This window comes from Mus caroli, chromosome X, assembly GCF_900094665.2.
Source record: "Mus caroli chromosome X, CAROLI_EIJ_v1.1, whole genome shotgun sequence".
Classification (NCBI taxonomy): Eukaryota; Metazoa; Chordata; class Mammalia; order Rodentia; family Muridae; genus Mus; species Mus caroli.
Genome location: NC_034589.1, coordinates 151,328,324 through 151,346,142, shown reverse-complemented (window position 1 = coordinate 151,346,142; position 17,819 = coordinate 151,328,324). Strand labels below are relative to the sequence as shown.

Below are 17,819 nucleotides of genomic sequence, written 5' to 3'. Positions count from 1 at the left end.
GTAATAAAAATATTAAAAAAAAATATGGCTTTAAATTGTGGTAGTGGTCTTATTCTTGACTTGTGTGATTAACAAAAGAAAGAACAAAATAAGGTTTCTCTGTTTGGGTCTTTATTTCCTGAAAAGACTCCTGTGCCATATATATATATATATATATATATATATATATATATATATATATACACACACACACACACACATATATAGATATATAATAGATGTGTATTTTGGGGAAGGGTGTTTGGATTGGTACTGGGGATGGAAGGGCCTTGCCTATGGTAGGCAAGTATTGTATTGTTGAACTACATCCCTGCTTTATTTGGTTTATTTGAAGCAAGGTCTCTTATACTCCTGTAGCTGAAACTCAACTCTACCTCCTAGGTACTGGGAGTACAGGCGTGAATCACTCTCTTCCCAACCTTCCTGTTTATTTTCTTTTCAGAAAGAAATTCAGTCTCACTAAACTGCCCAGATTGGACTTGAATGTTCACTTTTCCTGTCTCACCCTCTCCAAGCAACTGGGATGCTGTTCCACCAGACTTGACTATGTCATGCATTTCTATTATGAATCTCTTTTGTAATGGAAGCCTCAACCGGAAGCTTTACCTGAATAAAGGCAGAGATTGCTTCCCCACCCACCCTCAGGGACAAGAAAGAAGCAGACAGTGGTAAACACAACTGTATACTCCTGCTCCCTAGTCAAAGGCGAGGATGGGGTTGTGGAGCAGCTCTTGAGTTTCTTTTCAGTGTTTAAGAACCACAGTTTCTCCCAATATGCAGGTACTGCGCTTAACATCAGCACTTAACATCACAGAAGTCCCACTGTGAAAAAAATGGTCCTTTCTGCCAACTTCTTCCGCAGAGATTGAAGTTGGCACTAATTAGGCAGAAGACAAGCACGCTATCTCAAGACCCAGGAAACATCTAGCAGTCCACACAGACATGGTAAAGTACTCTCTAACTGACCTTGAAACCCTAACCACTTTGGATCATTACTATGATTTATAGTCAGAATCATCGACGCTTTCCATTTTCACATTCCTCATGTCTGGGGGTTTGAAAAACAATCTGCATAATATATCAATTTAGGGTAAGAAATATATGAGATGTTTGGGTTACCTTCAGTCACGCATAGTTTTTTTTCAAAAGGACAAATCCATACATCATCTCTGTAAGCTAGGTCTGCAATTGAAGTTTTGCTCTGAGCCATGGGCTCTGTTTGGGTTTCTCCTTACCTTATTCAGTTTCAAATAACCCAGCAAGTCAACAAACTTTACTATAAGTCAACTCATCTATAGCAATTACATTACCAGAAACCCTTCCGTGCCTGACCCATCCCTAACTTTGGCCAAGCACCTGCTGACCTGGTAGCAATAAAATTCTGAATTCATTAACTGGTGAAATTTCAGTTTTGTTCTTTTACAAGAGGGAAACTACCAGAGAAGGTCTACAGATACAGACTAGAAAAGAACAATCCTACTGTACACGTACTGAGTAATTATCAATAAACAGATCCACTGAATCATCAAAGTTTCTGTTTGGTTTATTCACTTTCTTTCTTGACTTTCTGACAAAATAGCAGAGGTGGGGAGGCACTGAAGAACCAGCCTGTCTCCATCTAGGCTTAAAAGCCATCTTATAGTAAAGACAAACTAGGTTTACACCTGTTTATGATTAAACCTCTGTTTCTGAAGGATTAGGCTGTGCCCCACCTGTAACCTTAACTACAAATGGTTCTGTACTGCCTGTTCCAGGAATGACGATCATGTCTTTGTTTCGTAAAGTTGTTGATAACCATCTTGTAGCCCTTCCTTTGTTTCAAAGGGTTAGATGACCACCTATAACTACCTACCTTGTTCTGCCCACCTTGAGACCATGTCTTTGTTTCAGGTGGGGCTAACTTGTTATCCTTATGTTCTGCTCCGTAACCGCACCTATTTTGCCTGCCAAATGCCCCATTTGAAAACCTCCGCGCCCTAAGCTACAAAATAAAAGTCTTGTCTTCCTCACATCCAATGCTGACCTCTCAAACCTCACCTTGGGGAGAGGCAGCTCATGTACATGAATAAAAAAGCTTGCTTTAATTAATTTGACCATGATGATTTGGATTACTAAAGTTGAACAACATCTCCTAGCTATACTTTTTAGTTAGGGAAAAGCACTTGCACTGCTCTATAATGAGTGAAAGCTTGTTCTAGTTCTTTCTTTGTTTGTTTTTAAGTTGACCCAGGGGCTAGGGATGTAGCTGTTAATAGAATGATTGCTTTCGATCCTTAGCACGAGGCCTGTAATCTCAGCACTCACATGACTGATAAAGGAAGATATGCCATGAATTTGAGGCCAGCCTGGACTCTATAGTGAGTTCCATGATACTGCAGGCTCCACAGTGAAAGCCTACCTCAAAAGTAATTGACTAATTAAAAAAAAAAAAATCAAAGAAATACGTTATAACAAACCTGGTCTGAAAAACTATATAAGAATAAATTTGCCGGGTGTGGTGGCGCACGCCTTTAATCCCAGCACTCGGGAGGCAGAAGCAGGTGGATTTCTGAGTTCGAGGCCAGCCTGGTCTACAGAGTGAGTTCCAGGACAGCCAGGACTACACAGAAAAACCCTGTCTTGAAAAACCAAAAAANAAAACCAAAAAAAAAAAAAAAAAAAGAATAAATTTTACTATTCATGAGGTTCCATGTTCTATGACTTCCTCTCAAGGTTATGGAAATGTAGAGAGTAAGGACAAACCATTAGGCATATGAATTATTTCATAGAAAGAATGTTTAACGTTATTATTAATTTAAGAAAAAATTATTTCCTGGACCAAGGATAATTCCCTAGCACTGGCCTTGGATGAGTCAACTCTAACCCACCAGCTCTCATTTCCTAGCTGACGGTTGTCTTTCCCAGACTGCCAATGCATTAAAATGGAACAACCTAAGCCAAGCAAATTGGGGCTCAGCTTGAGTTGATTCATCGCTGAGGTTAATAGTTTTCCCCCTAAGTGTTCTGAGAGTGGGTAGGACAATAAACTACAACATCAAGAACGAAATAAGAATAGGCATTACTGCTAAACTTGCTGATTTAGGGCATTCATCTGGAGGCAGAAAAACAGGTGCTAGAAATAAAATGTGGGTCATCAGATAAACACAAAACAACACTGGCTCCTACAACAAACTAGAAAACATGAGAGACACTCTGGGCCCTATATAATTTAGGGGATTATTTTTGTTTCACACAAAACAAATGTAAAGAGTCAGTCATAAGCTAGATATGCACATAGGTATATTTCACTTTAAAGATATATTGGCTCAATTTTAAGAGTAGCCTGTCTTTTTGAATAGCACACAGACATACATATTAGAGTCTTTTGTTGTTGTCTATGAGAAACGATTTCGCAGTGTAGTTCACAAAGCCTCAAACTCACCATCTTTCTCCTCAGCCTCATGAGTATGGTAGTAAAAACCAGCACTATGCCCAGCTAAATACCAGGGTCTTGCATATTAAAATGTATTAAGTGTCACAAAACAGACATGTGTATCTCTTGTTACCTTTAAGGAAGGCAAAGTTTTAAAACTTTTCAATATAAGTACAAGCCGCAATACTTAAATTAAATTAAAACAATTTGAATGGAGTGGAATTAAAGATTCGCTTCCTTCCTTGTACCCGTCCGTAGCTTCACTTCAAGTGCTTTACAGCCATGTGTGCTTAATGACTGCCGTTTTTAAATAGGGCAGATTATTGAACATTTCCATCATTTGAGAAAGTTTTAATGGATAGTATTGATTTGAAACTAATGGGGCCAGCCAGATGGCTCAGCAGGGAAAGATGAATGCTGCCAAGCCTTGAAGACCCGAGTTCGATCCAAAGAACCCCTTGGTGAAAGGAAGAGGGCTGACTCCTGAAAGTTGTCCTCTCAAGACATGCACGCACACATGCAAAATAAAAATGTATTAAATAAACTTTAAAAAACTAATAAATGATTTCTAAAATACTACAATCACTGTGGTAGTTGTGATTGTCATTATTTCCTCAAAAAGTGTTTGAAGGGCCTTGCTAAGTATGGTGAATTGAAATCATAGCAAATATCTCTCATGAGCATGTCTCCCAAAACTCCCTTTTAAAAAAAAAAGTAGTTTATGGATTCATGTCTTTTAATAATTGTTCAGTTCGAGGAGAAAGAAAAGAACAAGTTTGAGAGGAGGGGAGGGCTGAGACAAGCCATCTTTTATTCAAGACATTTTGCTGGGGATCTGAAGGAAGAAGCTTTCTTTCCATCATCCGAGCAAGGAATCTTTTAAAGGCTTCCAAGGGAGTGGAAGGTCTTGCACTAAGAAGAAGCAGGCTTTGTTCGAATGTAATCTATAATACTTGACCAAGGCAAGAGACCAGGACATACATGAAGTAGGCTATGTGAGAGAACAGGGGAAGGGGACTTGGGTAACTTGAAAGCAGGAGGGATGCCCTCCACCTCCAAGTGGCACAAAGATGGGGTGCCCTGCTCACAGCCCTCTCTGCTTCAGGCCTGGGTTCTCACAGTGGCAAAATAAAACCCACCAGTTTCAATATAGGTGGGAATTGCTATCCTAGGAGACACTACTTTGACTTTCAAGGCTTGACCACAATTGTCTCCATGTTTACTTGGTTTTGAGACCGTTTTTTTGTAGCTCATGTTGGTCTCAAACCAACCCCATAGTCAAGGGTGACCTTGAATTTCTGATCCTCCTGCCTCCAGCTCCTAAGTGCTAGGCTGCAGGTGTGATCTACCAAACGTGGTTTCTGTGGTTCTGGGGATGGAAGCCAGGGCTTCATCCGTACTACGCAAGCCCTCCACCAGCTGACAAAGCACTTCTGTCATTTGAAAAAGTTTTTAGTCTATAGTATTGATTTAAAACAAATGGCAAGCCTATCTGTCAACAACTCCTGACTCCTCATAATTGCCAGTATATGAAAACATCCCAAGACACCAGGGAAAGGGTGTGGTACTCCATATATTCTACCTTTTTATGCTACCCTGAAGCAACCATTAAATCATGTCTTCTCTAGTAATAGAACAAGGTGAATAGAATTTAAAGATGAGTTTCATGGCGTAGTTCGGACTCCCACCATGTTTTCACTCCTATAATACTTGGTATGAAAATCCATTTCATGTGAAAAAGTGTCTTTTCCAAACACACAGCCATGCCCAGTTTTCCCCAAGGCATTGTTATTGCTATACTTCCTTCTTTCTTGAAAGGCCCCTGGAAGCCATAAAACACAAGAGCAAGGGAATAAAAACTTAGTATGCTCTAAATGAGTTTTGCATCTCATAGTAAACAAGAGACTATAACCCAGGCAGGGCTTTAAAAGCACAATAGTCTGTAACACTATGAACTCCATCCCTGACTGTCAACCATATAATCAATGCCACTGTGAAGCACAATCTATAAAGTGCACCTTTTAAACAATGCATAATCCCCCCCCCCAAGGAGTACTCAGATGTGACTTATTAACAATAATCTACCTGGGAGGAAAGAAACCGTCAAGGTATGGGTTGGATTCAAAACTATCTCGGGGGTGGGGATGGAAGATGAAAAGATGTTGAAAAGAACTATACAAAACAACGACAACAAAAGAGGTTGGGCTTTCTTTCCCAATTCCCTTTTGCTTGAAATGTAACAAAGGAGAGTACCAATAAAAGGTGTACTGGCTGGTTTTGTGTGTCAACTTGACACAGCTGGAGTTATCACAGAGAAAGGAGCTTCAGTTGGGGACCTGCCTCCATGAGATCCAGCTGAGGGGCATTTTTTCAATTAGTGACCAAGGGTGGGAGGGCCCATTGTGGGTGGTGCCATCCTTGGGCTGGTAGTCTGGGGTTCTATAAGAGAGCAAGCTGAGCAAGCCAGGGGAAGCAAGCCAATAAAGAACATCCCTCTATGGCCTCTGCATCATCTCCTGCTTCCTGACCTGCTTGAGTTCCAGTCCTGACTTCCTTAGTGATGAACAGCAGTATGGAAGTGTAAGCTGAATAAACCCTTTCCTCCCCAACTTGCTTCTTGGTCATGATGTTTGTGCAGGAATAGAAACCCTGACTAAGACAAAGAGCAAACCAGTCTTTTGATAAAGGGTACCACACCTCATGTCTATTACTCTTCACAGCAGTCCTAAGGATAGGCAATGGCAACTTGGACACAACTCTCCAATGAATGGCAGATCCAAAAGCATCAACTCTGCCATCAAAATCACCCCCATAGCATAAAGTTCAGAGAGTACTGGAAACTGAACAGCACACTGATGAAGGGGAGTGCATCTGACTCTGGTTCATAGCAGGCAAAGTGAGGCAGGCATGCCTTAAACTCTAAGGCTTAGAGGGACCAAGGGAGAGTACTAAGTACAGTAGCCCCTCAGCCCCAAGCCCACCTTCACAAACCCCATGATCCTAATAGGATATATAGATCTGTATTCCCTCTCATTAAGCAAGCCCAGAATACTTATCAATAGAGAGAAAAGGCATTAGCGCCCCCCCCCCCCCGGAGAGTTTTTGAGACTTCAAGGTGTTCTGTATGGATTGATGTGCATTTTATCCCATAAGCCAAGGTAAGCCACTGAAGGTTTTGAGCTCCAAAGTCATGTGGAAAGACTATCCTAATGGCAGAAGATGGATTAGAATTAGGAGGAGAAAAACTAGAGGCAGAAAGTCCAAGCAGGAGGCTTCACAGTAGATAAAAGATGAAGGTGACTGGAACTAAGGTTAAAATTAATAACATTAATATCATCACCATCGTCGTCATCATCAACAACAATTAAGTTCCTATCGTACACCAAGCACTATGCTAAATGATTTAGCAATGGGAAACTTAATTTTCATTACTACCATGTAAACTAAGAAATTTTATCTTGTATGGGTGGACTGTATGTGGTGTGTTTTGTTAGGGTATAGTCCAGGCCTCATTAATCCACAGCTTCCAGTCCCCCTTTTTGAGACAAGATGTATCCCTGTGTATTCCTGAACTCACAGAGAACTACCTGCCTGGCTCCACAGAAACTTTTTACAAAGAAACTAGTGCAGAGAAAGATGAGGTCACGGGCACTGAGTAACAAAGACTTGGGTTTGAATTCAGCAAGACCCTACTTTAGAGCTTAGGGTCTGAAAGCTCAGAGACATTTCCTTGGAGCATGATACAATGCTTGCCTAGCATGGGCAGAGCCTTGGGTTCAATCCTCAGCACAACTTAGCAAGTATAGCAGTATAAGCCTGCAATCTCAGCACCAGGGAGTTAGAGGGAAGAATTCAGGGCAATTTTCAGCTACATATTGAGTTAGAGGCTAGTCTAGGATACATTAGACCTTCCTACAAAGCTAAAAGATAGGATGAATACAGTATTAGGTTGCTGCGCTTACGTGTGTTTTCCCCCATTTTTTGGGTAACATTATAAAGTAACTCTTCTCAGGTTAGAAGTCAGCCTGTGACTTAGAAAGAAAGAGACAATATCAATGAGACGGGTTCCTTCTCTGGCTGACTGCTTCCAGGAGTCAAAGACTAAGGTGTCATGGTAAGTTGGGGATTGATCCCAACGGGGGAAGGAATTTATAGAGCCCTGGCTGGATTCAATCCTCAGCATCACTCAAAAAAATTACGTAGCAAGGGCAACTGTGAAGAAGACAATGGAGTTACTGCACTAGGAGTCCAGTCTGGGGGGAATACGGAAACAGAAGGAGGCAGAATTCAGTAACACACTCCCTTTAAGGACCCTTTTAATTATGAAGCAGTTCTGACTTTTGAGTTTGGTGTGCAACAGTCAAGCGGATAGAGTGCATCAACAAGTACCTTCTCTATTATTTTTAAGACCACCCTGCCTCTTGTTTTGCTATGAAAAAAATGATTTCTCTGTACAAAACTTAGTAAATGTTGTTTGGAAACATGCTCCAAGGTGCTAAACCTAAAATAAAAATGTTATTCAATTGTCCTAAGAGTCCAGTTTTATCCCTTTTTTTCCCCTGGCTTAAATAAAGTCTATTTTTAAAAAGAGCAGTTAGTTTTGCAATGCTGTACTTCTAGGACAAAGAGACGGCATACCTCTTTTCCTTAACCATGTTTTTTCTTCTTCTGCACAAAGGCAGCTAATGACACAAAAAACAAGTCAGCAAACTTCCTCCAAATACTAGAGTTAAATATTAGATTTTACAGACTGCATATCTCAATCGTAAATGTCTTTACATCATCATCTTTTAAAAAATATCTTTTAAAAAAATCATTTTAGTTTGCCCCATAAAAAACAAAAAAAATGGGCCTGGCAGTGGTGGCGCACACCTTTGATCCCAGCACTCGGGAGGCAGAGGCAGGTGGATTTCTGAGTTCGAGGCCAGCCTGGTCTACAGAGTGAGTTCCAGGACAGCCAGGGCTACAGAGAAACCCTGTCTCGAAAAAAACAAAAAACAAACAAACAAACAAACAGACTGGGCCAAACTTGGCTTGTAAATGGTAACCTTCTAAGCCCTGGTATAAGTATCATTGTGTTGTATCAGAGAAATTGTTCTCTTGAGGCTTTTCATAGCTGATGCCCAAAGTCAAGTAAAGGAGGACTTCATTTACAACTGGATGCTGCTGGGACAGAAGTAGACCTGCAGAATTTCTGCTTACCCTTGACTCTCGCAGCTTTTCCATTTCCTCGTAAGTTTGCTAACCCCCAACTCTATATACTTTAAAGTATCTGTGTTAGCAAAATTTCCAGGTTTTTTCTCTAAAAGAGTAATTCCTTCAGTTTCTCTAAATCAGCAATCATTGGGTTCTAATACTCATATTGTAGGCATGTCCAACCTTGGTCGAAGAGAGCTGTAAATTCAGCCTAATACAAAATCATAAATGTACTTTTAAAACACGATTTTTGCCAGCTTTTAAAAAAGTCCTGTCACAATGTTAAAAGGTTGGGCATCTCTTCAGGATAAATGAAGATTAAAATCAAGAAGATTCAAGGGAAATCGTGATTACAAAAAAATGAATCTAGCCAGCAATGATGCCCTTATACCCCAAACGGACACATCCTTCTTGAAGTCACAAAGGATATGAAAAATGCATAGCTCTCTATTTTAAAGACACATATTTCTCCCATGGACTTTTTTTTAAATTTCTTTAATACTGGGGCTCAATCCCAAAGCCTTGTAAATGCCAAACAAGCACGCAACATAACTATAGCCTGAGCCCAAGTCAACATATTAAAAAAATATTCTTAGGAGCCGGGTGTGGTGGTGCAGCCCTTTAATCCCAGCACTCAGGAGGCAGAGGCAGGTGGATTTCTGAGTTCGAGGCCAGCCTGATCTACAGAGTGAGTTCCAGGACAGCCAGGACTACACAGAAAAACCCTGTCTCAAAAAAAAAAAAAATTCTTAGATCTATCTCACCCCAAATAACGTTTTCCACTTCCCTAGTTTGATGTCCTATAAAATCTGGATCTTGGTGGGACTCTTCATTAGATATCTCAGCCATAAAATACTGTTGCCACAAGCCATGTGCTGTGCTTTATCCCCATAATTCTAAAGCTGAGACAAGGACACTGCAACAAGTTCCAGGCCAGCCTGGACTATAGAATGAAACCCTGCTTCAAAACAAAAGCCCACTACATTCTGAGGCAGATATTACCTCAGAAGCAATTTGCACGTCTTCTTATCTCAGAAGGAATGGTCATATTTCCTTCAGGATGTTAGCTTTGTGGATCTGGCTAATTATACAAAATGAGGGGAGGCCTTTTGAAACAGCCAGCCAGAAGAGCACAGCATTTCAGTACTAAAATAGAAAGGTTACCCTAACTCCAGATCTTTGCAAAAGATACTAACTATAATTGATTGCCCACACCACCAGAGCATGGCACATTTTATAGTTTCAAGTGACTGTGATTTTCCTTTTGAACATGTAAACAAAAAAGCCTTAGGAAAATCTGGTAAATACATTAGTCTCAGTTCTCTTAAATTTACAGATACACAATCAATTCAAGGGGCAGAGTGAGCCCAAGTTCATAGCTAGTGTTCCCTCCTCTATGCCTTTTCTTTTCCTTTTCCTTGCGTTCCTGATTGGCTAGTTTATCCTTCTCCCTCTGCATCTTGCCCTGTTCCTTACTCCTTTGGGACACACCCCAAAGTGAGTCTTCCCTCCAGTTTCTCAGCATTGAGAATATCTTCCACATTTGTGTTTCAGAATAGACATTTGTCAGAAACTGTTTGTTGTTGAAGCACCTGAATCATTTTTCCCATCTGCTTCATCCTCTTCATCTGTCACATCAGCATACTGGGCTAGCAGAGAGACTTCCCTCTGCCTATCTTCCGAAACCACCTGGGCTTCACCAAATCAATCAATCAAAGTGACAATGGCCTACACATCATCTTTTTTTTCCACTTTAATGGTGACATTTTTGACCATCATTCCACAATTTCCTTACAGATATCAAGGAGGGAATCTTCTTCCAGGAAAGTAGAGAAGATACCCAAAAAAAATTAACCTGGAAGCCGCCATCTTTCAAAAGGCTTATAGGGTCAGTCTGCAGCTGTTGGCTTTCAGAATGAATTCTCTGCTACTAACTTGAATCAGGTTGCTTTTGGTGGGGGCAGTCTACAATTGTTTGTATAATGTGATTTATGATGAAGACTTCTTTCTTTCTGGGAGTCTAGAATTTTGATAGATGTTAGGCAGAGAATATCTGAGTGACCAGGCCCTTAATAGAAACATCTCAACTCCAAGTATAAAATCTATGGGTAGAAATACCACACACACACATACACATACACATACACACACACACACACACACACACACACACACACACACACACTTGCATGCTTGCGTGCTGGAATGAGGGTGCACTCGATGATATCACAGAAGAGATTAAGGGATTAAGGGAGCCCAGGAAACCTACAAATGGCCTTGCACAAACTCTGCTTCCATCTTGTCCCTGACTGATTCCTATGTATATGCATACGGCATCACTGTCATAAATCAATACTAGCTGTAAATACAACTACATTCTGATTTTGACTCAAGAATTACTGAGCATGTGGGTATTCTTAAGTGGGACCCTCAAAACAAAGCTCTTAGGTTTTGTTTTGTATTTCAAAACAATTAGCTCAGGTTGGCCTCAAACCCGTGGTGACTCACCTACCTCAACCTCACAAATGCTAGGATTATAGGTGTGAACCACTACACCCCGAGGTGGTGGCTTTCTTTCTTCCTTTTTTCCCTTTCTTTCTTTCCTCCTCGTCTTCCTCCTCCTTCCCCTTCTTTTTTTGTGAGACAGAGTCTCACTATGTAGCCCTGGTTGGCCTGAACTCAATAGCAGACATGGGACAACTTAAAGTCAGAGCTGTGCCTTCCTCTACCTGTTGAATGCTTGAATTAAAAATATGCATGCATGTACTGTTAAATTACATTTTTTGGAGGGGGGATGCATGTGTGGTGGTCAGAGGACAATTTGTGGGAGTCATTTCTCTCCTTCCACCAGATGAATCCTGGGGACCAAACTCGGATTGTCAGGTTAGCAAGCATCTTTTCTCCCTAAGTTACCTCTCTGGCCTGATTTTACATGCACTTTTCAACAATTTATTCTTAAAAACGAAAAAAAAAAAACTACCCTAGGATGACTATGCCCTTGAACCAACTACTGTAAGCCTAAATGTAGGGGAAAACAGTCCTTTAGAACTGCTGCCATTCAGCTGAGATAACCAAGTAGCTGACAATTTAGTTCACCAGCTCTAAAACCCAAAGAATATTCTTACTACAATTCCCAAGTGCTGAATGGTAAATATTCTCCACTGGACAGAATGCAGTGGTTACAGCTCAGGTGTTCTTAGTAAAGTCAAAGATTTTGCACCTTGAAGACCCAGGCTGCCCAAGTGCCATTGGGTTGAGCATCAGCAGAGACAAATTCAGGGGAAAGAAATCATTCTTCCACCATTCCCGTTCAAGCTGATAACAAGTAGTCACCATGTTTGAAAGAAACATGTCCAAGAGCTCTAAGTCAGCTAATATCAGAGTGGCCAACAAAGCAGTCACCTGCCTTTCAAAAACTCAGTAATGCTGCAGTGGTGCCAGGGAGCAGCTGAGGCCAACAGTCATTGTAAACCTGCTGTCTGTCACGGGATTATTAGTCACCATGCCTGTGTTTTAGGGAATTCATTTGTTGTTTGTGGAGGCTTGGGTTTGTTTGCTTGTTTGTTTGAGACAAGGTTTGGTGTAGCCCAGGCTAGCCTTGATGACCTTGAACTTCTGACCCTCTTGGTTCCACTTCCAAAGTGCTGGGATTATAGGCATGCATCATCATCATGCCTGGTTTATATGGTGCTAGGGATCAAACCTCAGGCTGAGCAAACATTGCACAACTGAGCTGCACTCCCTAGACTGTTTGGGGGGTTATTTTGCTTTACTGAGGCAGGGTCTTGATATGTAGTCCTGGCTGGCTCAGAATCAACAGTGAAGACTAGAGCAGCACTGAACATTCAGTAATCCTCTAGTCTCCACAGTGCTGGGATTTATAAGTATGTATGTACAACCACACCTGCCAGTAGTCGCCATTCTTGAGATCCCTGCAACCTATGAGGTTTAGACCATCTTCCTCTGCTGCCTGCACCTACCGCTTTAGTGGAGAGCAACCCGTGTGCTAGATAGCCAGCCAGACAAGGATAAATTGGAATGCTGCCTGTCCAGAAGCATTGTGATTCATGAAGATCCATAGAGGCCTACAGGTTGGCTGAAATTGCAATGAGTGCCAATACAAAGGCTTTTCTTCTCTCCAACACTATATCTGGCTCAGGAGTTTCAGGCAAGTGCTCATCTCTGAATGAGCTTCACTCAGAAATGCCCAGCCTCCATGCAGGAATCAATAGTCCTCCCATAACAGGTGGGTAGAAGGACAGCTAGACCACACGAGCCACACAGTGTTCACTTGTTAGCTGATGCCTGCAAACAGCCAAATACTTATGAGTGTATAAGTTCTCTCAGCCAACTAACTTGCTCCATTGCTCCCTCTTTTCCTACATGAAAGTCTGAAATAATAGAGAGCATAAGACAGCCATAAAATGTCACAGCACACGTGTGGTTTGGAATTCCACACTGGAATTTTCAATCTGCAACATATTCCAGCCTGAGAACACAGGAATGTTTCCATGCATGAAATAGCTTGTGCAGAACTACAGCACACAAGTCAGTGTATTTGGAGACCACAGCTGAAGCAAGGAAGAATCTGGAGTCCCCTTATCCTGCTCCTCATGGTGGTAGCCCTCAGACAAAGGTGGGAAGCCACAGCCCTGGTTAAAGACAGCAAGGAATGATTATCAGTTTGGTAAGGCAGCAGGCATGTGAGCCACGGAAAGCTGCTCCCATATGAACCCACAGAAAAGAAAAGTACTAGAGCTGCGAGCTTTTCTGAACAACAATGCCACTCACTGGAAGAAGGCTTGTGGGGACTGAAGAGATGGCTCAGCGGTTAAGGGCACTGGCTGCTCTTCCAGAGGACTAGAGTTCATTTCTCAGCACCCACATGGCAGCTCACAACTCTCTATAACTCTAGTTCCAGAGGCTCTGACACCCTCACACCAATACACATAAAATTAATTTTTTTTTTAAAAAAAGAAGGTTTATGCAACACAAGCTCACAGACACACCTTGTACCAATGCTACCTGATCTCAACAGAAATCCTGCTATGGTTGTGAGAGTCTAAGCAACATATAGCATCGCTGTGATGGTCAATCATCCTTCTTAAGTCTGGAATATTATAGGTAGTTCTTTCCACTTCTAAACTTTCTACATATAATGCATACAATATTCTTAGATGAGAATAAATATAGATATAAATCATATTCAAATTATTATTTAAATGTGATAAAATCTTAGTGAAAATTATGACATTAGCTTGATCCTAACAATTATTGTGCCACTCACCTGTGAAATTAGGAGAACAGGGGACCCATCCCATAATCAGCCACAAACCCAGACACTATTGCATATACCAGAAAGATTTTGCTGAAGGGACCCTGTTATAGCTGTCTGGTATTGAGGCTATGCCAGTGCCTGGCAAATACAGAAGTGGATGCTCACAGTCATCTATAGGATGGATCACAGGGCCCCCAATGGAGAAGCTAGAGAAAGCACCCAAGGAGCTGAGGGGAACTGCAACCCTATAGGTGGAACAAAAATATGAACTAACCAGTACCCCGGAGCTCGTGTCTCTAGCTGCATATGTATCAGAAGATGGCCTAGTCAGCCATCATTGGGAAGAGAGGCTCCTTGGTCTTGCAAACTTTATATGCCCCAGTACAGGGGAATGCCAAGGCCAAGAAGCGGGAGTGGGTGGGTAGGGGAACAAGGTGGGGGGAGGGTATAGGGAACTTTTGGGATAGCATTTGAAATGTATATAAAGAAAATATCTAATTAAAAAAAAAGAAAAAAAAACTTTACAAAATAGGATCAAGCAGGAACACTGAGTCCATTTCTTCTTTGTTGTGACCATTACCCTAGTTAATTTTAGACAGTTTTTCAATGTTTTCTTCTGTTTATGATTTTATCTTTTAGTGCAATTCTTCAGATGACCTGAGAGGTAAGGAAAGACTACCGTACTTTGTTTAATGTAATCTATATGTTGGTATAATGATTTTCAGAGTTGATCATTCGAGATATTTTTATTTTAAGCTTTTGTTAATTAGTGGTTTGGATTTGCCAAATAAATAACACACATTCTCATTCTAGTTTAGCTGAAAAAACAAAAAAAGAAATTAGGAGAACAGAGCAATACCTTCCCTCCTCCCCTATATCTTGTTTTGGTTTTTGTTTTATGAAGACAGGGTATCTTAGGCTGGAGATTCATAGTTTAATAGATAAGAAAACTTGCCTAGCACACATGAATCTCTCTCTGGGTTCCATGTCTAGGACCGCTAACTGTGGTGACACATATCTGTAACCCTAACACTCAGAAGTTAGAGGCAGGAGGACCCAGAGTTCAAGATCATCCTTGGCTACATAGCAAGTTTGAGAATAGCCTGGGCTATGGAGACCTTGTCTCTAAAAATGAAAACAAAAGACATGATATCTTGCCAATGTACACCAGGTAGGCCTGGAATCCATGATCCTACTGCCTCAGCTTCTCAAATACTGGGAATATAGGTATATACCACTATAGCCAGTAAAATATATCCTTAAAATTTTTAAACAATGATGTTAGTAAGGTAGATATAATCTTGATTTCCATTAATGCTATGATAATGAAAAGAATAGCAAAAGTTTACCTAAACTTTTGTATAAGGGATCATCAATTGAACTAAACTGAAATTCATGAAATGAGAACTAATTTACTTAACTTTCAGGGGAGACAAAGAAATCAGATACCATACTTTACACACTTAACGGAAATGGAGTCCAAATACACTGTTGAATATTAAACTATGAAAGTGCTAGAAGAAAATATTGGAGTTATGATTTATAAGATCTTTCCACAGAAAAAAACTTTAGGTATGATACCAAAGATAGAATGCAGAAAAATGAGAGGCTTGACTGCATACGTTTTTTTTCAAAACTTAGATTCCATAACAATACTAAATTTTTTTGAAAAGCTAACATGTTAGTAAGCACACGTCTTGGCCTACTGCTGGGAGCATTACGCTGGTTACCTGTATGGCAGCTTGTTCATCTGCTGCAGATGGGCATTCAGATTCCCCGTTGCTGCAAGTAAGAGCCCCAGGTATGGAGGGGAAGGCTTCATTGGCCTAGAGGAAAACTCAGGATGGAACTGGACACCAATGAAATACGGATGACCTGAAAAGAAAGCAAATATGAAGGGACTGAATCAAACAGGCATGAGACCCACTACAAAGGTTGCTATATTGTCGAGCAGCATCCCATTCTAAGTACTGACATGATTAACTTGCCAACAGAGTTACTTTTGTAATCCATTTTTGTAATACAATTCCAAACTGCAAAACATATTTCACTTAATTAGAGACCTAGAATTTCTTTGGGGGAGTGGTGACGATGCTAGACTAAAGAAAGTGAAGCAAGAGCTTTTTGAGTGAGAAGATAAAGTCTCCTTGAACATCAGCCTGCTTTTCTCTTTTCTTTTGAGACAGGGTGACATGTAGCACAGGCTACCCGTGAACTTTCCTGTAGTTGAGAATGACCTTGAACTTTTGATATTCCTACCTCTATCTCCTAAGTGCTATGATTATAGGTGGGTGCCTCTACATGAGGCTTATGCAATGCTGGGAATGAACCCAGGGCCTCCTGCATTCTAGGCCAGCATTCTACCAATGTAGCTACATCCCCAGCCCCAGCCTGATTCTAGAAGGCTTTTCATTGTTGTCTCATTTTCCATGGTGTCCCTACACTTTTGACCCAAGTCAAAACCTTGCTGTGTATCCCAGGCTAGTCTCAAACTTGTATCAATCCTCCTGCTTCAGCCTCCCATGCTGGGATACCAGGTCCAGCCCTCTTTCTCTTAGATGGCTTTAGCACAGCTCTTACAAATTCTTCTCCGTTCCCAAGGGCAAGGTTTCCCAGGATAACCACTTACCTAGCAGGCTGTGTGTGGAAATGACAAGGACAGAAGCCTTTCTAGTAATGGTAGTCATGGCACCATAAAAAAAAAAAAGGACTGGTACTGGCATATCAGCTTATGCCAACATTTCCCCTGAAGTGTATAGTCTGAGTAACAAAAGCATGGTCTTTCAGCATGGCAATGGGGTCACAACTCAAGGCAGCCAGCATTTAAATTCATTTTTATTTATAGCATGTAACACTTATTTAATTATATATATGTGTGTGTGTATATATATATATACATATACATATACATGCATATATGTGTGTGTGTGCCTGTACATATGTCTGCACATCATGCATATACAGGAACCCATGGAGGTCAGAAGAGGTGTTGAATCCACTGGACTGGAGTTACAGACAGTTGTCAGCCACCATGTGGTTTTAGGAACCTCTAACCTGGGTCCTTTCTAAGAACAGTAAATATTCTTAACCACTAAGCAATCTCTCTAGCACCTCAAGTTACTTTTTGACTCCCATGCTTCCTGTGTTACAAATGAGTATATATTGTCATGGGGGAAATAGAAGCAATTTCCAGTTCCAGGCTCCTAAGAAGCTCCTATGCCAGAAATTCATGATACAAACAGAAAAGTGCCTTTTCCCAGATACCCAGAGTCCTCTGTTCTAGAACAGCCAGAGTTAAAAAGGCAGCATCTCTAAATCTGGGTAGGAATTTTCTGAGATTTCAATTTCTTCCCCAAATCAGAACTCAAAAAAAATCTATGTTTATTTCCAGTTTAGAAACACATACTTTGTTTGAACTTGTGTCTACTGACAACTATTCTAATAGAGCATGGTCACTGTGCTGCACTCCCAAATTTGAAGTATGTATCAAACTGAAGATAATAATATGAAATGTTTTATAGACAAAAATAAAGGTAAATTTAGCTCATTCAGTGCAATGATTTATCAAATGATATAGAAATCTAGTAATGGGACCAGCAAGATAGCTCAGTATGCCTGATGACCTGAGTTCAATCCCTTATAGCCACATGATGAAAGGGAAGGAACTATGTTCAACATCCTTAATCATCAGGGAAATGCAAATCAAAACAACCCTAAGATTCCACCTTACACCAGTCAGAATGGCTAAGATCAAAAATTTCAGGTGACAGCAGATGCTGGCGAGGATGTGGAGAAAGAGGAACACTCCTCCATTGTTGGTGGGATTGCAAGCTTTACAACCACTCTGGAAATCAGTCTGGTGGTTCCTCAGAAAATTGGACATAGTACTACCGGAGGATCCCGCAATACCTCTCCTGGGCATATATCCAGAAG

General features: G+C 40.9%; 1 protein-coding gene across 12 annotated transcripts in view; it reads right to left on the bottom strand.

Moving 5' to 3' along the window:
* The window catches only part of Ctps2 (CTP synthase 2), a 133,841-nt gene that overhangs the window by 9,724 nt on the left and 106,298 nt on the right, over nt 1–17,819 (bottom strand). For all 12 annotated transcript variants that reach the window (XM_021152651.2, XM_029473358.1, XM_021152653.1 and 9 more), the window contains one exon: nt 15,617–15,761. In XM_021152651.2, coding sequence (XP_021008310.1) covers nt 15,617–15,761 — 145 coding nt within the window. The remainder of the gene's footprint in view (nt 1–15,616; nt 15,762–17,819) is intronic.